At 46.7% G+C, this 22,307-nt stretch overlaps 1 protein-coding gene across 1 annotated transcript in view; it reads right to left on the bottom strand.

Moving 5' to 3' along the window:
- Positions 1-22,307, bottom strand: part of NDC1 (NDC1 transmembrane nucleoporin) — a 2,145,343-nt gene that overhangs the window by 1,803,838 nt on the left and 319,198 nt on the right. The window contains exon 5 of the mRNA XM_044085460.1: positions 4,401-4,536. Within this exon, the coding sequence (XP_043941395.1) occupies positions 4,401-4,536 (136 nt within the window). The remainder of the gene's footprint in view (positions 1-4,400; positions 4,537-22,307) is intronic.

A 22,307-nucleotide genomic window follows, 5' to 3' on the forward strand; every position in this document is an offset into this window, starting at 1 on the left:
TGGTCTCAAGTCCCCTGTCTTTTCTGGCACCAGAAAGAACCTCGAGTGAAACCCTAATCTGAGCTGGTCTGGGGGGACGGGTTGGATGGCTCTTTTTCCTAGCAGCTACTGGATTTCTGCAGCTGCAGCCTCCTTCTGACCGGGTGGTACATCAGGGAGGTTCCTGAGTCTGGGGACATGTTGCATTGGGATTTTGTAACCTCTGGATATGATCCGAAGCACCCAGCGGTCTGACGTGATGGACTCCCATGCCGCCAGATGCCTCGAGAAGCACCCCCCCGACTGCCTCCAGAGTGGAGCAGTCGGGCAACCCTTTCAGGGCTGTTGTGTGGGCCGATCAGAGAAAGATTCTCTGGACCCAAAGTTTCTCGGGGCCCCTCTGCCTCTAGGGCGGCGTCCTCCCTGTCCTCCTCTGCCACGGAAGGACTGGTTGTCCGGAGCAAGTTGGGAATGTTGCAATTTCCGGAACCACATCTTCTTCTGTCCCTTTTGGTTCTTGGAGAAGGACCTCTGGGGAGCAGAGAAGAGGACTCCGACGGCAGACGTCTTTCCGTCCTTCTCGCTCTGGACAAGTGTCTCGCGAACGGTCTTGCCAAACAAGGCAGAACCATCAAAGGGGGCATTCGCAAAGGACGCCTTAAAGGGCTCCGCGAAATCACAATGTCGGAGCCAGGCCTGGCGTCTCATAACTAGGCCCACTCCGCTAGCTCTAGTGGCTCCCTCAGTGGCGTGGGACAACAGCCGCACAGAAGTATTGGAAATAGATCTTAGAGTGGCCATATGAGTGGAGTACAACTGCTTGTCCTCCGCCGACATGGACTCTGGGGGGGAAGCAGCGTATTCTTTAATAAGATCTCGCTGCATCCTGATGACATGTGCCATGTAGTTCAGGGACCTTACTGAGAAGGTCACTGAACTAAATACCAGCTTCCCAAGGCGATCCATCGAGCGGGACTCCTAGCTCAGTGGATGGACCGAGGGGCTCTCCTGAGCTAGTTCCCTCTTAGTGGCTGCCGCCATCAACATGGCATCTATGGGGGGACCCTTGATCTAGTGGGACCGGTCTGCAGGGGGGCTCAAATTCCTATCCGTGCGTTTAGGGACTGGCTCCACAGTGTCCGGCTCCTTCCACACCCTGGTGGTAATAAGGTCCACCAGGGGGTCGGCCGGAGGGGACACCCAAGAGGTAGACTGGCTTGCTTCGAATGCCTCCAGAAACACGGACTCGTCAGAGGAAGCCTTGGGGGCAGACCACCCCCCTGATCCTGAGCATTTCCATGATGTCTCCAAAGGAGACATCCTCAGGGGGTGACGTTGGGGAGCCTTCCCCTTCATCCAAGTCCGTGTCCTCTGTTAAGGACTCGGGGGAGTCCACGTGCCTCCTCTTACACTTATGCTTGTGAGGCACTACCTCGGGGGGGGGGGCTGTCCGAGGAGGTCTCACCAGCAATATCCTGTTCCAATGGAAAAACCTGGGACATCGAAGCAGGCTGTCCCTGTGGCCGGGTGATGGAAGCCTGACCCAGCAGAGAGGGAGTGCAGGGTGGAGCCGAGACAACGGCCGGGGGTCCGGATGCTCTTGACAGAGCCCTCTCCACTACATCGAAGGCAGAGGGGGAGCCGCTCTCCCGGGGCTCCGAAAGCCGACTCCCACTCGGATCCGATGAAGGGATCGGAACCGGCGCCTAGACCGTCGAATCCGTGGGACCAGTGTGCTCCGACCTGGATGGAGCCAAAGGCACACTGAATCTCTCGGATCCAAAGCTCGCACGGCTCCGAGAGGTCAGATCCGACGATGGAACCGACAGATTCGAGGGCCGGGTCGGATCCGAAGTATCCAGTACTGTCGGCGCCGACCCACCCCCGGCTCCAACGCTGCCCGGCTCCAAGCGCTCCAAACCCGGGAAGCGGGTCGGAGAAGGAGCTATCGGAGCAAAAAAGGGTGTAGAGCTCCCCCCCGAAGGGGGGCAAGAGCACTCCCATCTGCAGCTGGGCCTGGATGAACCTTCTCATCATCCGGTCCAAGTCTGCATCAGACAGGCTGTAGGTGGTTCTCGACGAAGCCACCGAGGCAGGCCTGGAATGCCGCCTCGATGACCTCGACGGAGATCGGGTCTCCTCCTCCTCGGGTCCCAGGGAGAAGCAAGGTGATCGGAGCCGAGGAGGAGGAGACCTGGAAGCCGTGGAGGGAGAAGCCTGCTTTGCTGGGGGGCCGAAGCGGAGGCCTCGGCCCGCCGCTTGTGGTGCTTCTCCCTCCTGGCCTCCCTGTCCTCCGGCGCCTTAGCAGGAGTTTGAATCCCGGCCGGGGGAGGGAGGGCAGGAGTGGCTACCACCACAGGCTGTGGAGGTGCCACGGGAGTAGCGGAGGCCGAAGCCGAATCTGGGGGCAGAAGTCCCGCCAGGACCAGCTTGGACCTCCGCTCCTTCAGTGCCCTGGGGTTGAACGCTGCACAAATGGTACATCCCGAGGACAGGTGTTCAACCCCAAGGCACCGAACACATCGAGTGCGGCCATCTGCCAGAGAGAGCTTATGGCCACACTCGGTGCACTTGGAGAAGATGGGTTTTGGGGCCTCTGACATAACAACCCAAACTAAATAAAACTACACAAGCACGCTAGGCCCCAAACGCAAGCAACACACACACACTAACGACCAGCGAGGGGAGGGTTAACTCTAAAAATTTAAGAATTAACAAAAAAAGGGAAACCTAACACACACACACTGTTTAAACAATGAAAAATTACACTAATTTGACCAGAAACAGAGTCACTTATCTGAAAAATGCCAGGAGCTCGATATCCAACTGTCACACCTAAGAGCGGCAAACTAGATCTGAGGTCATTTGGGGTTGGCAGGGGATTATGGGTGAGGGGAGGAGATAGGAGCTCGGATCCATAGCTGTATAATAAGTTACCGGCTCGGATCCAAGACCCAAAGGTTGCTGACAAATGAATTCCCTACTCCAGATGGAGTTTTACCACTAGTTTATTCCCTGTCAGATAAAACCCTTTAGCTAAAAAATGGAAAACTCCTCATTTGAGTGGTCGACCCCCAAGGCAATATACACAAAGCTCATGACAATCCTGGGGGTGGAGGGGGGGTACTCTTTTATGACCACATTTGTGGCACTTCTAAAACTCTGCTCTCCCTTCACCTTATCTCCTTAAGACCTGTAGGAAAAAAATACAGTGGTACAATAGGATATTTGTGAATGGCAAGCGAGCACACACACACAGCAAAAAAACAAAGCTGCACTATAAGAGTTAAGTACACAACTTGAAGAGCTCTAACTAAATACAAACAGAAGCTCCAGTGTTTGATGGGAAAATTTAATTGGACAACTTGTTTTGACTTCCAGTGAGTTCAACACTTTCTCATTAACGAGTGGGACACTGCCCTTCCTTTGCATAATAAGACGTCCTCCAGGCGCTGACATCAGTTCAGCATACTCTGCCTGGTTAATGCTTTGATTAGGAGATGCTGAAAGCCAGTGGCATGGCAGATTCTAAAGCAGCAGCATCACAGGCCTCAATTGCTGCTTATGTAAGGCCCAGAGACTGCATGAGTGTCATTGCAGAAATTATTTCCTTGGACCAAGGGTCCCCATGCAAAAAATACAATTTCAGGGCCTTCTCAGACTTCTCCTTCAGGCATCATTTCTCTGTCCAGTTCTTTTCAAGAAGTGCGTCCATGCCATTATCTTGCTGCAACTCCACCAACACACGACAACCATAAGCTTCTTTTTGGTCACAAAAGCCTGAAGGGCCACACACCTCACTTTGAGAGTCTTAGACCAGAATCCCTGGCAAATTTTCATAGAGTAACATCATGCTCTACGGAGAGGCCAAAAATGCACTTGGGTAAATCGTTGTGTAGTATCCAACATCTGCAAACACATCTGTTAACTTTCTAAGAGAGAAGAAATGCCCTACACCTCTGGGTTCAGTATTCATCAAAAAACAAAGTTCTTAGTATAATGCAAACTAGAGGAAAGATCAGAAGAAAGGCAGGGTACTTATCTGCTCTGCTGTTGTTGGCCTGGACCAAATTTATGAACACATTTTCTGCTAGCATTCACAAATGTAACAAGAAAGAACTAACAGTGTGGTTTGGTCACCACCTGTACACCAGGCGTGCAAAGATGCCTGAAGTAAGGTGACATCATCCCAACTGAGAGCAAAGATGTTCAGCTCAAAGTCAGGCTGAACACCATCTCAGCTTGTACCAGACGTTCCCACAGTGATGGCTGCAACAGTGATTCACAAGAACATACTCCAACAAGCACTCGCAACCTTGAAACAAACAGTACAGGCTGCAAAGACATAAAATGCTATATGTAAATACAGCTCTTCTGCTTCTCTTGAAAAAACGTTAATACCATACTGAAATAAAACTTACTTGTATAGCAGGAAAAGGTAAACAGCTCATGTTCTTTGCAAAATAACATATACTGTAATAAAATCCTGTGAAGCCTCCAGCCAGCAGTATGAAAATAAAATACTCATTGAGGCAGATCTGGTGACTAGTAGCTGGACTGCAAGAGAAAAAATAAGCACATTTCTATGGGATGAAAAGAAAATAATTACAACACAACGTAAAACTTTCAGCAACTTTCAAAAGCTACCATTTGAAATACAACAATGGTGTATTTTACTACTAGACCTCCATCTTTGCACAGCAAAAGCAGTGATGCAGTCTACAAATCTACTACTTATGCGAACAATTTGTACATCTTTTGGACTCTTTTCTAATAATACTTCCAGCAACTGTGTAAGACATTTGATATACTAACCAGTTATGATCTGTGTGAAATTATTAAACAAAAATCCTTAATGCCCTAAGACATTTGCAAACCAAAGACTTTCAAAATTAGCAACAGTGATGTTAAAATGTGCAGAAAAAGGCAAAAAGGTGTTCTAGATGGAACAAAGCTAACCCCCCCAGAAAAGGTATGTACTTGTCATAATATTCCATCTCTGTTGTCTATTTTCATTCTTCCTCAACTGATGGGTTCAGATCCAACCCTTGGATCAGACTCTGCCACTTTTTACAGCTTGTGGAACACTGAAAGCTCTCAAGCTCCTCTTTTACCCATAATGCACTAGCCCCTACCATAACTCAAATCTTGTTTGCTGACTTTTAGCAAATATGAAAAGAATAGCAGTATCTGGAGCTCAAACAAAGGAATATTAGTTCCTCTAGCATCTTCTGATCCTTCCAGAAGTCAAACTGGTTAAGGGGTTGGAGGGAGGGAAGTTAAGGAAGAATGAAAATGTACAACACAGATGGAACATTATAGTGAGTATACAACTTCTTTATCTGATGTTATTTTCATTCATTCCTCAACTGTTGGGACAGAGTCCCCTGCTACCTCAATCCTAGGAGGACTCTAACGAAGGATATTCCTGAGCACCGCTGAGCTGAAGGCTGCTCTTCCCCTAGAGACCAAATCAGTCTGTAATGACCAATAAAGGTACGAGGGTTAAAGCTGCAGCTGCACAATCATCCAAAAAAGACCTGGATAAAAATACTGAAGAGGTTGTCACAGACTTGGTAGAATGACCTTTTAAAGGTTTTGGCAAAGTCAAACCTGCATTTTGGTAAACAAATGAAATGTAATCAGTTAACCACTCAGCTAAGGTCACTTTGGTAACTGATTTAACCAATTTTGATTCTGAAAATAAGACAAATAACTGATCCGATTTTCTGAAAATTTTGTCCTCTAAGTAAAACTGCAACTGTCTGTGAACATCCAGCAAATGCAGCATGTATTCTCCTTTGTTTGAAAAATTTGAAAAGAAAACTGGAAGACTGACAGTTTGATTAATACTGGATTCTAGCACCACCATAGGAAAAGAAGGATGGATTATTTATTTTCCATTGGATTACCAGGAAAGTCCGAATGGACACAGGTCCATTTTCAGCAGAAGCCCGGGGAGAAAAGCTCCAATTACCGACATCAGTGCTTAAAGACATATCAGTGTTTTCAAGCATTCAAGTGAATACATAAAGTTACAATGACTAACCTACAGATAAATTAACAATGATCATAGGAACAACAAACAATTGGTAACTAGCATGATTGTTTGAAAAAAAGAAGTTATGTACCTACCATAACGTTCCATGTTAGTTGTCTTCTTCTCGCCTTCTTTCTTGCTGGTTGGGTTCGGAGCTGATCCTCGGCTCCGACTCTGCCATCTTCAAAAGCTCGAGAGCTGTTTACTGGCTCGAGGCCTCCCCATATCCCATGATGCCTGGCGTTAGATACCCAGATCTCGTTTGGTAAGTCTAACTGCAGACATAAAAAGGAAGGAATCCTATCCTATAATGCATAAACCCTACCAGAGAGGCTACTAGGCAGAGAGATACAGCCAGAGAAGACTCCGCCAGTGAAAAACCATAAGGAACTCTTCTCGGTCTACTAGGATAGGGGGATGGAGGATGGGACACAAGAAAGAAGGCGAGAAGAAGACAACTAACATGGAACGTTATGGTAGGTACATAACTTCTTTATGTTAAGTTGTGTATCTCGCCTTCTTTCTTGCTGGTTGGGACAGCGTCCCTAGCACCTAAAATCCTGGGTGGCTCATCGGAACAAACTCTTCAGAACAGTGGAAACAAAATCAGCTCTGCTCCTGGAAACCACATCCAACTTATAATGCGAAATTAAAGTATGTGGGTTGGCCCACGTAGCCATAGCACAAATAGAGTCCATGGGAGTGGCTAAAGCTCTGGTGGAGTGACCTTTTGGTTTAAAAGGCAATTCTTTATTCCTCAGTTGATAGATAAATGTGATGATAGTAGTTAACCACCTGGACAAGGTTACTTTTGAAACTGGAAGACCTTGTTTACCCTCAGCATAGGAAAGGAAAAGCTGGTCTGATTTTCTGATGTCCTTAGTTCTATGCAAATAAAAGCGTAGTTGCCTGTGAACATCTAACTGATGCAACTTATATTCCGCCCTGTTGGAGTGGTTGGGAAAAAACACAGGAAGGTCAATGGACTGATTCAAGTTATTCTCAGAAGAGACCTTAGGAAGGAAGGAAGAATTAGTCCTGAGAGCAACCCTGTCATTGTGGAACACTAGGTACGGAGGAAGGATACAGAGAGCCTGAAGTTCCGAAACTCTTCTGGCTGAAGTAATCGCTACCAGAAAGTGGGTTTTCCAAGATAAAAACTTCAAAGAACAAGATGCTGCAGGTTCGAAGGGGGGCAAAATTAGAGAAGCTAAAATCAAATTTAGATCCCACGGAGGTGGAGGATCTCTCACTGGGGGCCTGAGCAGAATGGTCCCTTTGAGAAAGGCTTTACATAGCTTATGAGACATGATATTACTTTCCAACAGGCCAATGTGAAAATTTGAAATTGCAGCTAACTTTGTAGCAGAAGCGGACCCAGCATGAAAGTGTTCCGCAAGAAATTCCAAAATGTGGTGTACACGGGCTGAAAAGGGGTCTATACTCTTAGCCTCTGCCCAGGAAAAAAAACGTTTCCACTTACTAGCGTAGGTTTTTCTAGTCGTAGACTTGTGCGATGATAAAATAATTTTGCGCACAGAGGGGGAGATATCAGGAAGCCTGGCTAAAGTTAGAAGTGGAGCAACCAAGCAGTGAGCTGGAGAGATTGCAGGGATTGGTGCAGCCCGCCCGACTGATGGATCAGAAGGTCCGGAACTAGGTCCAGAGTCCAAGGCTGCTCGAGAAGATGATGCAGGAACGGGAACCATATTTGTCGAGGCCAGTAAGGAGCAATGAGGATCATTTTGCAGCCCAATACGGTAGCTTTCTGTATTAGCTGCTTCGGGATCAGGAGAAAGGGAGGGAATGAATACAGAAGTCCCTGAGGCCAATCGTGGACTAGTGTGTCTCTGGGGGAATGTCCGGGAAGTGGAAGGCGAGAGAAGAAATTGCTGCACTTGCTGTTGAAGGGGGTGGCAAAAAGGTCGCAGCAAGGTTGGCCCCATTTGCTGAAGATTTGGTCTGCCACTACCCGAGTCAGAGACCACTCATGAGACATGAGAATTGCTCTGCTGAGCCTGTCTGCTATAACGTTGGATCTCCCAGGGACGTGCGTTGCGATCAGAAACCATTGGGAAGAGATCGCCCACTGCCAGAGTCTGAGTGCTTCTCGACAGAGGGGGTAGGACCTGGTTCCACCCTGCTTGTTGATGTACTACACCACTGACATATTGTCCGTTTGAATTGCAATGGTCCTGGTAGGAAGAGTGTCCTGAAGAGCTTGCAACGCTAAAAGCACGGCCCTCATCTCCAAGACGTTTATATGCACATGGTACTTGTGAGGTTGCCAGGTGCCTTGGACTATTCTGCCCTGATAATGCCCCCCCAACCGATCAGGGAGGCATCCGTGGTCACCGTAACAACTGGAGGGGGAGTACAAATGGTCTGCCCTGAGGCATGCTTCTGTGATCATAATCATGTGAGACATAGGTTCATAGGTTCATACTAGGCTATCTGCCCTAGGGCATTTATAAGCCTAGCCAGAATGTGTTTGGCTTTCGCCACCCATTTTAAATTTATTTTGCTATGCCCTTTTTCGAGGTTAGTATACTGTGCCTCTGTCTAACAGTGACACAGAAGTGATACCCGGGGTAAACCTACAATCTCCCATCCACTCATCAAGATTCCTCTTGAAGAGAGTCAATGAGGGACTCTGCCTAACCTGGACTGGGATTTTATTCCAGAGTGAAGGGAGCCTCTGGGTTATGAATCTGTCCCTCCAGCATGTCCTATTTATTTCAGTGCTGAGGTTCAAGTCTCTCGAGCGTAGCTCGATGGGATTTGGATTTTCTGAGGTGCAGCATGTCCATTAATTCGGGTTGGACATGGCTTTATACGTCAGGCACAGATCTCCTCTGAACAGGCGGTATGCCACTGAGTAGAGCTGGAGTTTCTTTAACCGGGCAGCATATGGCATCTGTTTGAGCCCTTTGATCCTCTTGGTGAGGTACTTTTGGGGTCTTTCCAGTTGCTGCAGGTGTCAGGTAAGGTACATCCCAAAGGGGCATTGTACTCAATTATGGGCCTGATGAGGGATGAGTAAAGAGGCACGATGACCTCCCTGATCTAGATGTGAATCCCTTCATGATTAGGTGGGCTATATAAAATGTTTTTCTAACCACTTTGGCCACATGGTTGTCAAATGAGAGATTGCTATCAACTTGGGTCCCCAGGTCCCTAATTACTTCTTCTGTACTTAATGGATTTCCACCTATGTGGTAATTTGTGGGCACTTTGTTTTGCCAAAGGGATGACTATACACTTTTGGCATTTAGCTTGAGGCCATGGCTCTGGCACCAGTTGTCTGTTTCTATGAGGCCCTTTTGGAGGATGCTTGTGTCGGCTGGAGAGTCGATTATGGCACCCAGTTTGCAGTCATCTGCGAACTTGGTCAGCCACAGTCCTTCCGTGTTGGCCTGTACCTCCGAGAAATATATACCGAACAAGAGAGGACCCAGGACTGAGCCTTGTGGGACACCACTTGTAACTGGTTTGGAGTCTGACATGGCTCCAGCAATTCTAACCATGTGGGTTCTGTCCTTGAGCCAGTTTGCAATCCATCTAGTGACATAGGGGTTTATATTTAAGCTGGTGAGCTTATCTATAATGCCCGAGTGGGGTATTGTATCGAAGGCTTTTGCGAGGTCCAGGTAGGCTGTGTGGACCACCTTCCCCGTTCAATGGCCTTGGTGACTGTTTCAAAGAAATCAACCAGGTTTAAGAGGCAGGATCTGCCCTTAAAGCCAAACTGGGTAGGATCCAGTGTTTGTAGGTCCCCAATATCTTTATTTATGAGGTCCATGATGATCCTTTCCATAGCTTTGCAGACCAAGCTAGTCAGGCTTATGGGGCGATAGTTTCCAGGATCCGTTTAGGCACCACCTTTATGGAGAGGGACCACTGTTGCTGTACGCCACTCTTTGGGCACATATCCTGTAGTAAGGCTGAGATTGAACAGTAGTTTTATGTTTGGGTTTAGCTCTTCTTTGAGTTCATGTAGGACGCAGCCCGGGACACCATCTGGTCCCATTGATGCTGTGTTTTTGCTTTGGAGAGGGCGGCTCTTACCTGAGCATCTGAGATGTCAGGGGCAGCACTCTGCTGGGATAGATATTTGCCCTTTTGGTGGGGAGTTTGCTGAACCTGTCAGCTAGGATGTTGGCAATGTCTGTGGGTTCGTGTATTTTTGTCATTTTGGACTAATTCTGAGCATATCTGGGAATTACCACCCAGGTTCCTAACATAACTAAAGAAAGCCTTGTGATTATCCTTAGTGTCCTGTGCAATTTTTCTCTCGAAGCTGGCCTTAGACAATTTTATGTGTGCCCGTAGTTTTTTGCTAATACTGATCAGTGATGCCTTCCCTTTTTGGGATTTTGCTTTATCATTTAGTAGCTTCCTCCTTCTATTGTATAGTTTGTTTATGGCTGGGGTCCACCAGACAGGACGGCTGCCTTTGGAGGATTGGGTCTTGATTTTATTTGGGATCGCATGATCCATGCATTCCTGAAGGTGTTCATAGAATGCGTTTATAAAGGATTCTGCGGTCTGGGCTGTATTTTCCACAGGCCCGGGGCTTTGAAGGATTCCACCTCAGTTTTGAGGAGTGTAAAATTTGCTTTAGAGAAGTTTTTCACTGTGGTTTTCTGGGCAGGGGGTGGGGTCGGGATGTGAATATCCAGTGAGATTAGTTTATGGTCTGATCTTACCAGTGAGGGATACACTTCTGGTCTGGAGCATAGAGTCCCCATGTTGGTGATGATCAGGTCCAGTATGTTTTCCCCTCTTGTGGGAGTGGTAACAAGTTGTTCCATAGCATTTGAGTTTATAAATTCTAGGAACCTTTGGGCTAGGGTGTTGGAGCTAGAGTAATGCTCCCAGTCTATGTTTGGGTAGTTGAAGTCGCCCAATATAATGGTGTTTGGAGAGACCTTCATATTTTCCAGTGTTCTCAGGAAGGCCGAGTGGGGTTCCTGGGTTTGGGAGGGTGGTCTGTAGCAGGCTATAAACTGGAAGGCAGTTTTACCCACTGTTAGTTGCACATGGATAGTCTCTGATGCTTCGTGCTTTGCCACCAACCTGGAGGTGTGGGTATCTTTGATGAATATCGATACTCCCCCTCCTTTTGTGGTTCGGTCCAAGTTTTGGGGCCGAAAAGCATGGTATGTGGTATAACCTGGTAGTGCTTGAGCACCCCAGCACTACCAGGTATAACCTGGTAGTGCTGGGGTGCTCTCGGGAGCCCTGAACCAGGTTTCTGTTACTGCACAGATATCTATGTTCTCCATGCTAAGGAGAGTTTCGAGTGCGTGCATCTTGAGGTTTAGACTTCTGGCGTTGAGTAGCATTACTCTTAGTTTCTTATCCCTTGTGATACCTATGGAGGTGGGTTTGTCTTTTGAGCCTTGCCTAAAAAAGGCACTATGGGGTTAGCAAGAGCCTTTGCCAATATCCGAAAGCCCAAGGGTGACAGGTGCAAGCCGTCCCTAGCGAAGCATCGTGGCTTGTCGAGCATATCATCCCAAGCTGACAGGCATTGGATCCCCTTTGAATGACACCAGTACTTAAGCCTTACATGGGAAGCTGCTGGAAGGACCATTGGGTGAAAATAAGCCACTGGGGAATCTTCATGTGAAAACGAGCTAGAGGAATGAGTACGATCGCTGCTGCCATGAGACCCAGAGTTTGGAGGGCGAACCTGGCTTGAATTCTTTTGCATCCTAACAAGACCTGCACATGTTGGCGAATGGCTAACACCCTGTTTGGTGGAAGGCTGGCTGACATGTCCTTTGTATTTAAATTTGTGCCTATAAAGGTGATAGACTGACAGGGTGACAATGCAGATTTTTTGAAATTTTTTGAGATAAATAGTCTGGAGCAGGTCTGGATAGTGTAGTCTCTGGCTCGCATAAGGTGATGCCTGGTGGTAGCAGTGAGGAGCCAGTCTAGATATGGAAACACCTGGAATCCTTGCCATCTCAGGTGAGCGGTAACTACTGCCATACATTTGGTGAACACCATGGGGGCTGTGGTGAGACCAAAGGGCAGAGCTCTGAACTGATAATGGCTGGCTCCCAGCCGGAAGCGAAGGAATCTTCTAGAGCGTCCGTCCATTTTGATGTGGTAGTACACATCCTGAAGATCTATAGAGCACATCCAATTGTCCTGACCCAGAAAGGGTTAAATGGACTGTAGCGGGACCATCCGAAACTTCATTCTTTGTGCAGACCTGTTTAGTCTGCTGAGATCCAGAATGGGTCTCCAGTCCCCTGTCTTTTTTGGTACCAAAAAGAACCTTGAGTAAATTCCGGATCCTTGCTGGTCTGCTGGGACTTGCTGGATGGCCCTTTTTCTTAGCAGTTTTGAAACTTCTTGAACTGCTTGATCCCTTAGATTGGGTGGAACATCTGGAAGGGACTTGGTTTAACAATAAGGGAGTGTGAACAAAGGGAATTCTGTAGCTCCCGGATATGACAGACAGTACCCATTTGTCTTGTGTTATGTCTTGCCAGGTTCTTGGGTATAGCAATAATCTTCCCCCGACTGCCTCCAGAGGTGGACAGCCGGACAACCCTTCAGGGATGCTGGAAGGGATTGTCAGAGAAGAATTCTCTGCTGCCCTGGTTTTGCGGACCCCCTCTGCCCCGAGGGCGGCGTCTTATTGTTCCCTCCTCTGCCCCTGGATGGGAACTCACCATGTGTGTGTCCAGCAAGGCTCCCTGGGATTTCCAGAACCACATATTTCCACTTTTCTGGCCCTTGGGATATGGTCTGGAAGGAGTGGAAAAACGGACTCCCACGGCAGAGAGAGTCTTGCCTTCCTGCTCACACCTGGTAAGGGTGTCCTTCACCTGTGATCCAAACAGAGAGGAACAATCAAAGGGGGTGTTGATTTAAGACGCTCTGAAAGGTTCCGCAAAGTTACATAGCTGCATCCAAGCGTGCCTCCTTAGGGCAACGCCTGTGCCCGCGGATCTACTCGCACCATCGGCTGCATAAGAAATGAGCCTCATGGAGGAGTTCACCACTGAATTAAGAGTCGCCAGGTGGGAGGCTGCCTTAGCCTGGGTCCCCTCAGCTGATGGATCTTGGAGGGCATCTCCAAGCTCTTTAAGGAGATCCCTGTGAAGACGGGTAAAGTGGCACAAATAATTCAGAGACCTCATGGAAAAGGTCGCTGAAGAGAACATCCGCTTCCCATATGTGTCCATCGTCCTGGACTCCTTGTTATGGGGATGGACAGATGAAGTTTCAGCCAACACCTTCTTTGTGGCCGCCGCTACCACCATGGCATCAACGGGAACACCTTTGGTCAAAAACTGTTCATCCTGTGGTGCCGTTATAAATTTAGCGGGTCTTCTGGGGGTCAGTTCCACTGTGTCTGGAGCTGACCACACCTTCCGAGCCACCACAGATATCAGTGGGTCGAAAGGCGGAAACACCCAGGAGGTGTAAAGTCGGGATCCAAACGCATCCAGGAATACAGACTCATCCTCGGAAGGGCTCAGGGTAGTCCAGTTTCCCCTCTGCCTAAGCATCTCAAGGATGTCAGAAGGAGACATCTTCAGAGGGGGATCTCAGGGACCCTTCCGAATCCTTTAAGTCAGTATCTGATGTGACAGACTCAGGGGAGTCAACATGCTTCGTCTTGCATTTCCTCTCACGAGGTGGCTCCTCTGAATGATCAGGGGAGGCCTCGGAAGAGGAAGATACACCCTAAGGGGTGCCCTGGAGCGTTGGTTCCTCACGCTTGGGGTCTGGAGGAGGGGCAGAGGCAGACGCAGGCACCATAGGGGGAGGAGCCGATGGGGATGATCGTGGGGCTGACTCAGGGGCCAGCACACTCCTCATGACCTCTAAGGCATCCCTGCTCGGATGCTGAGAAGGCTCCGGTTCCAAAGAGATCGGAATCCCTCTCTGCACCGAGAGGGAGGCTCCGAAGCCGATATAGGAGCCGTGCTCACCTGCGCCGCAGCTCCGAGGGGGAGAACGGGGTTAGACAAGGGTCCGATGCCACTCGTCCCCTCGGAGCCAATGAGGGAGTCTCGGTGCCCAGATCCCTCCAAGGACGGTACCAAGGAAGTGGTTGGAGCCGACGACGGAACCAAAGGAGAAGGTATCGGTGCCGACGGTTCCACGACTCGAACCCCAACGAACTCCGGCTCCGAACTCAAGAGAGGAGTCAGAGGAGGAATAACTGCAGACATGGACGGAGCCGAACCCTGATGAGGGGGGCTGGACAACATTTTTGCTAGGGCCTGCGATTTCAACAGCCTACTGACCACTCTCCACGTCGTGATCTAAAAGCCTTGATGACCGAGAAGAGTGGAAGGACCGATGACTGCGCTCCGACTGGAGAAGAGACGACCTCGGAGCAGAGCGTATAGACTCCAGGGAGGGAGACCTAGATCTCTTTCGACTCCCCGACGGCTCCGAAGTGTGTGTCGGAACCGACTGGGAGGCAGGCACATCGGTTCCAGTCGGAACCGAGGCAGAAGGAGTAGCTTCACCCAACGACGGCTCCGAACTGGGAGCCGAAGATTTAGGTGGCTTGGAGGACTTCACGGGCTGAGCCTTAGCTGGTGAATCCTCAGGATTAAGTAAACCCCGTAGGATTAACTTATTCCTACACTCCTGCAGGACTCTTGGGCTGAAAGCATGACAAACCAAGAGTCCTGCAGGTGCACAGCGCCCAGACAATAGACACAAGAAGTGTGACCATCTGTCAGAGACATCTTCTGACAGCATAAGTCACACCTCTTGAATCTGGACACCTTGGTATCCTTGGACATACCTAAGGAAGGCACACCAAACACAATACACAAAATTTTAAGATATAATAACTATCACACACAAAGTTACCACACCCCAAAAAACAGGCAAGAAATAGACACAATATCCTATCCTAGAAACAAACAACTCAGACTAAACTAGGTAAATACTAATTTTTTTCCTTTAATAAACTAGGTAAATACTAATTTTTTTCCTTTAATAAAAAAAAAAAAAAAAAAAAGCCTCTAACTTAAACGGCTACTTAAGGAAGAGAGTGAGGGGGGGGGGAACTCTCTAACTAAAACAAGTTTTCTGAAGGGGAATTCAGGTAAGAAAAAAATATAGGTACAACAAAGATATCCTAACTACAACTAACAAACTACACTAAAAGCCTAATAGTTTTTATCAAAAAACAGATAACAATGAAAATATACGACCTGAGCTAGTAAGACAACCTCGCAGCAGAAGTGGCAAACGAGATCTGGGTATCTAGCACCAGGCATCATGGGATATGGGGAGGCCTCGAGCCAGTAAACAGCTCTCGAGCTTTTGAAGATGGCCGAGTCGGAGCCGAGGATCGGCTCCGAAACCAACCAGCAAGAAAGAAGGCGAGATAGACAACTTACCATTAACAGTTAAGTAACAATAGAGAGTAGAATTCTATCGGAGGAGACATTCATTGATTAAATACACTGAGATGACACAAAGGTTAATTCTGTACAGTGGAAGACAGCTGTTATTGCTGAATTGCTAATTCTTATACAATAAGCAGCAATTACAGGAGGTGGTTATCCAGAAGACTTGCAAGAACAGAACCAGGTGTTCATGAACTGTGACTTAAGGAGTTTTAGAATTGTGCAGTAGAGCAGCTGGAGGTCATTGGGGTTGGTTGTTTATTCCATATTTTAGAAATAGTATTAGACAAGATAGACTTTCCAGCATCATTATTAGCTTTGGTGGTATTTAAAAGGTTTTGATTACTAGAGCGTAGAGTTCTAGTAGTGGCATATGGTTGTATTAGATTTTGGAGAGCAGGGATTTTCTCGGGGTGACGCAATATCTTGTGTGCAAAGGTTAGTTGACTGAACTGTAGCAACTGAGGAAGTTCGAGCCAGTTTAGGTGTTTCAGAGATGTACAGTGATGAGTCCTATATGGGGCCTCAGTTGCAAACGTGGCGATTTTAATGCGACATTCCAGTTTGTCAGTTTTGCAGAGACTGGCTAGAATTGGGGAGGCGTAGAGGAGGCTAGGTAAGAGGTGTGTTCAAGCTATAGTGACTTTTGTGCATTTTATAAGAAATGGCTTGTTCCGATGCAGGAGACTAGTTTCTTGTGAACCTTCTTGATGGTTTGAGCTATGTGAATGTCAAATTTCTGGTTACTGTTAATTTCAACTCCAAGTAGCTTAGTGTTTGTTGTTGGTGTGATCATTGTTTTATTTTTAGACAAGATATTAAAAAAGTGGTATGGCGAGGGGAGTCTCGCTGGGCTGAAGAGAAGTTTTATTTTGTTGGGATTAAGAATGATTTGGGAGTTAGTAAGCCAGACAGAAAGGAGTCTTGGGTTATGGTTTGAAGGTCTTTTAATGTATGGGCTGCACAAATTAGGGTTGAGTCGTCAGTATACTGCACAACCAAGGTGTTTAGTGCGGAGGCAGTGAGCTGGTTAGTGGAGAGAGAGAGAGAAAACAGTAATGGCACATGGATGGAGCCTTGAGGAACCCCTAAGGCAACTGGAAAAACAGGGGAAAGTTAGTGTTGCCATTGGACTGCCTGCAGTCTACTTGATAGGTAGCATTGGACCCATGTGATACTGGAAGAACTAAGGTTTAGAGTGGAGAGAATATTGATAAGTTTATTGTGATTTACCATATGAAAGGCTTTGGATAAGTCCAAAAATATAGCGGATACAAATTGTCCATTGTTTCTATAGTGGTTAACTGCGTTAATAAAGGACATTAGAGCTGTGGTGGTGCTGTGGAAGGGTCAAAAACCATGCTGGGTGTTTAACAGTAGTTTGTGAGAGGGTAGTCCATTAGATTGGTGTGGATGACTTTCTGGGATTTTAGTTAAGGGGGACAGAATGGCAGTTGGACGGTAATTAGCGAGTTCTGTGGAGGTCTCTCCCTTGTGTAGTGGTAGAATATTGGAGGTTTTCTAAACAAGGTACCTTGTTCTCTGATATTGATCTTTAACGAGTATGGCTACTGCTTCAGCTGCTAACTGTAGAACTCTCTGAAAAGGCCAACGAGCTCTGAGCGAAAGTCTGATCCGAAGAAAAGGATATCCTCAAATCATTGCTGGAAGGCACCAGGTGCATCAGATCTGACCGCTCTGAAGCTTGCCTTGAAGTCAGAGGAGGAAGAGGGGGAATGGACAGTTTAGACAGACCTGGCATCGTAAGGGTCGAGGTTGAGGGGAACTTAAGTGATACCCTGCACCCACAAAATCTTCTGCAAAACCCATTCCACATCTTCTTCAGGAGGAATAGGCAGATGGGGATCTTGGTCTTGATAAAAAGGGAGACGCACCCTCAATGGAAACAGATCATAAGTGGGAGATTACAGTGTCCTCTGTAAGGTCAAAATAGGCTTAAAAGGACAAGATGTCGGCTCCAACAGCAACGTATCCAATCCATCCATATTAGACAGGATCGGAGCTGAATAAGTCAGATCCAACGGAGTAAAGGCCGGTGCTGAAGGCTCTGATCAAATCCTAGACTCCCCAGACCTGAGATTTCAAAATTTTTGGTTTCAGCTCTGAAATATCTGTCGGTGCCAAGGAGGGTCTATTTTTTTCCTCTGTCCAAAGATCTAAAGGACAAGGATGAAGTTGGGCTCGAATGAGTCAATTTTGTCTTAAGAGGCCAAACCAGATTTCTCTTTTCCTCCAGAAATAACCTCTCCAAATGTGGAAGGCAATATGCCCCTTAAATTGAGCTTATTCTTACGTTCTACTAAAACTCGATGATTAAAGGAATGGCATATCACACAATCCTCTTGCACGTGAAGGGGGCCATGGCAATGCACATAGAGTGCAAGTCGCTAACTGGAATTTTATGCCCGTACTTTTTACACATGTTTTGAAACCAGCCGGTTTCTTTCTCCTGTTTCTCTGCCATAACAGAAAGAAGGGAAAGGCAGAGAATCCACTCACACAAACAGACAGAGAAAAAGTGACAGCAAAAAGAAAGCTTTAAAGCTACTAACAATAGCAGTGCAAGAAATACCTAAACAAGTAATAGAGAAGGGGAGTAACCTATATGAAAAAAAAAAAAAAAAAACGGTTGCTGGTGAAAAAGAAAAAGGAAAAGTGAAAGTAACCTAAATAAAAAACGGTTACTGCAAGAAAGGGTTCTAAACTACAAGAGAGAGATAGTAAAGATTAAATACATGGAAAAAAATAAGAAAATGGAGGTTATGAAAGGAAAATATTTATAATTATATGACCTGACACCAAGAGCTAACTGATTGGATCAGGTCTTCACAAAGCAGTAAAAGAGATCTGAGGTAATTGGAAGAGATGCATTGTGGGTAACATGAAGCACCCAAGAGCTTTCTGGTTGCCACAAGCTTATTAATGGCCATGTTGGATCTGATGGATCAGATTTAGACCCCATATGAGAGGATGAGATGAAAAATTGACAATATCAGATTATTAATTTCTTCTTCTGGTCGATAACAGCCCTTGGATTAAAGCTCTTGCATACTCACATATAGAATTTAAATGGGCCGGGCCCAAGCAATACACAACTTGTATGCATCAGACAGAGATCTTATAGACGCAGGTCTTACATTTTTTAAAACCCAAAGGCTTTTCCAACATTGCGACTAAATAGTCCAGGAAATGAAAAACGAAAAAGATAAGGAAAGAGAAGTTTTTTTGTTTTTTTTTTCGTTTTTAAGACAATACCAGCAATGGTAATTAACAGAGAAATACCTAAAAAGGTAAAAAAAAGAAAAGGATTATCAACAGTGGTAATTAAGGGAATATACACTAAAAAAAGTATAACAAGGGCAAGAGAGGATATAGTAAAGGGAAGAGAAAGTTCCATTAGGCAGAAAGTTCAAATATAGGAGATTATAAAAGATGCAGTTTAAATTACTCACTAAACCCAAGAAATATTCGAGAGCCAACAGCGACCAACATCCAATCGTGAAAGCGGCAAAAGAGATCTGAGGTATGATAGGGGACTAGTGCATTATGGGTAAGAGAGGAGTTTGACAGCTTTCAGTGTTCCACAAGCTGTAAGAAGCGGTTGAGTTGGATCAGAACCAAACAGTTGAGGAATGAAAAAAAATGGCATCATCAGATAAATCCAGCTAACACTGCAGACCAATAGTGTCCCTAAGCATATCACTCTTCACCTTATGCACATTTCAGACACCATGACAGCAATGACTCAAGTCATCTATCACTTTAATCACATCTGAAGTAATGGCAGCAATGACTAATAAAAAAAATCTTGTTAACAGCATGTGTTCACACCTGTTCGAGGGCCACAGATTTTTTTTTTTTTAACATACATAGCAGGAATCAGATGGGTATGGCATGGTATAAGCCCCCCCCCCACCTCCTTTTTTTAAAACATTTTTTAAACTGCACATGGCTCATAGGCCCTGGGGCCCTTACAAGCCTAGCCAAGAGTTTATGCCCCAAAGACACCTCAGTCAGCACCTGTCATCGCTGTCAATGAGGGACACAGGTGGAACCCCTTGAAAAGGGTCAGCGAGGTGCTCTGTTTGACGTGTATGGGAAGTCTATTCCAGAGACGGGGCAACCTCTGGGAGACAAACCTATCACTCCAGCAGGTTTTGTTAATGTCACATATTAGGTTCAGGTCTTTTGAGCTGGTAGTGCATGAGGAGTTAGACTTATGGATATGGAGCATCTCTAGTAGGGCAGGGTCCAGGATTGCCTTGTAGGTGAGACACAGAACACCCCTGAGCAATATGTATGATAGAGAGTAGAGTGATAATGATATGAGCTTGTCCGAACAGGACAGGTGTTGGAGGCCATGGTTTCTCTTTGTCAGGTATTTCAGTGGTCTTTCCAGTTCATGCAGATGTTTGGAGAGGTACATCCCAAACGGGGCGTTATACTCAATTATTGTTCTAATGAAGGAGAAGTATAGAGAGATAATAGCCTCCTTTTTTCTGGATGCAATCTCTTTACTAATGAGATGAACCAAGCAAAAGGCTTTTCTGACCACTGCCGCTACATGATCAGATGAGAGGTTATCAACCAGAGTGCACAGGTCTCTCACCAAAGGTTGTGTGCTCAAGGGGTTGCTGTTGAGGTGGTAATCAGCAGGGGTCATGTTTTTGCTGAATGGTATGATTCACTTTTTTTTGCATTCAGCTTAAGGCCATGACTTTGGCACCATTCATTAGTTGCTGCGAGACCCTCTTGCAGTATGTCAACATAATTTGGGGAGTCAATGATAGCACCCAACTTACAGTAGTCGGCAAACTTGGTCAGCCACAGACCTTTTGTCTTTGCCTGTACCTCTGAGAAATAGATGCCAAACAGTAGGGGTCCCAGAACAGATCCGTGGAGAACTCCAGTAGTGATAGGTCTGCTATCAAGGTGGAGGTGCCTATTTTGACTTTGAGGGTCCTGTCGGTGAAGCCAGTTGGCCACGCACCTAATGAGATAGGGATTTACGCCAAGTCGTGCTTGCTTTTCGATGATGCCCGAGTGGGAGATTGTGTCAAAGGCCTTGGCCAAGTCAGGGCAAACTGTATGTACTGACTTTCCCTCATCCAGGGTCTTGGTGACAGTCGCAAAGACGTCGACCAGGTTCAACAGGCAAGATCTGCCCTTGACGAATCCGAACTAGGTGGGGTCAAGTGCTTGGAGATTGCCTATGTCCTTGTTTATGAGATCCATAATAATACGTTCCATGGCTTTACAGATCAGACTTGTCAAGCTAATGGGGCGATAGTTTCCAGGCTCAGTATTGCCGCCACCTTTGTGCAAGGGGATGACAGTGGCGGCTCCCCACTCTGCTGGAATGAAGCCAATACTTAGGCTGTGGTTGAATAGGGTGCTCAATGGCAAAGCCAGTTCTTGCTGGAGATGGTGCAGAATATGTCCTGGGATACTATCAGGTACCATGGAAGCCGTGTTTCTTGCCTTGGATAGGGCCTGTAACACTTGATCTACGGAGATGTGAGGTGCGGGACAAGTACCGGGGATGTTGAAAGGGCCTTTGTGGGGGACAGGGGGATGAAGTTTGCACTAAACCTATCTGCTAGCAGGTTGGCTAAGTCAACAGAATCAGTGTATGTGATACTGTTAAGTACCAATTCAAAAAAAATCCTGGGCTTTGCCATGGAGGTTCCTGACATAAATGAAGATTTTATGGTTTCCTTTGGTATGAAGGCTAGTTCGGTTCATAATTGGCCTTGCAGGTTTTCACTAGTGATCTAATTTGCTTGTGGAGGCCAAGGAGGGATTTTTTCCAATTTGGAATTTGTTCCTTTTACCCTTGGACAACAGTTTCTTCCTTTTGTTGTAAAGCCTGTTGATAGAGGATGTCCACCAAACAGGTTTGTGTTTCCTTGAGGAGCAGGTTTTAGTTCTATTGGGTATGGCTGAGTCCATGCAGTTGTACAGGTACTTGTAAACTGCACTGACGTACTGTTCAGCATAGTTGTCTGCATCCTCTGGGGGGGGGGTATGAAGATACAGATAACCTCTCTTAGGAGGTTGTAAGCTTTTGAGAATTTTTTTAGCTTGATTTCAGCGGGGGAGGGGGTTGGGTGGGATAGAAATTTCAAATGAGGCAGTCTGATGATCTGAACTAATTAGACAAGGACATACTATGGGAGTGGTGCAGTGGTTACCTATGTTGGTGATAACCAAGTCCAGAATGTTATCTGCTCTTGTGGGGGATGAGACGAGCTGGTCTAGTGCGTTAGAACTGATGAAGTAGAGGAATCGATGAGACAGTGGGTTAGTGCAAGAACAGTTCACCCAGTCTATGATGGGGTAGTTGAAGTCACCAAGGATCAGGGTGTTAGAGGGTACTTTGATGGAGTCTAGTAGATCCAGGTAAGAGGAGTGGGTGTCCTGAGTCAAGGAGGGGGTCTATAGCTAGCTATAACTTGGATGAGTGTCTTGTCAACTGCCAGTTGTACCTGGAGTAGTTCCAGTGCATCATGCTGGCAAACCAGTTTGGAGTGATGGCTGTCCTTAATGAAGACAGAGACTCCACCACCCTTAGCCTTCCCAACCTCATTTTGGGATCGGAATGAGGTACAGCCTGGTAAGGCAGGGGTGCTCTCCGCAGCCCTGAACCAAGTTTCTGTGACCGCACAAATATCAGTATCTTCCAGTGCAAGAAGGGCTTCCAGTGAATCCATTTTCAGGTTTAGGCTCCTAGCATTAAGCAGCATGACCTTCAATTTGCTTTTTGACAGATCTTTTATGTTGGAAGGTTTGTCTTTGGGACATTGCCTAAAAAGGCACAATGGGGGAGGTAAGAGCCTCGACCATGATCCGGAAACCCA

Source organism: Protopterus annectens, chromosome 10.part0 (genome assembly GCF_019279795.1).
Source record: "Protopterus annectens isolate FY-2018-M chromosome 10.part0, PAN1.0, whole genome shotgun sequence".
NCBI classification, from domain to species: domain Eukaryota; kingdom Metazoa; phylum Chordata; order Ceratodontiformes; family Protopteridae; genus Protopterus; species Protopterus annectens.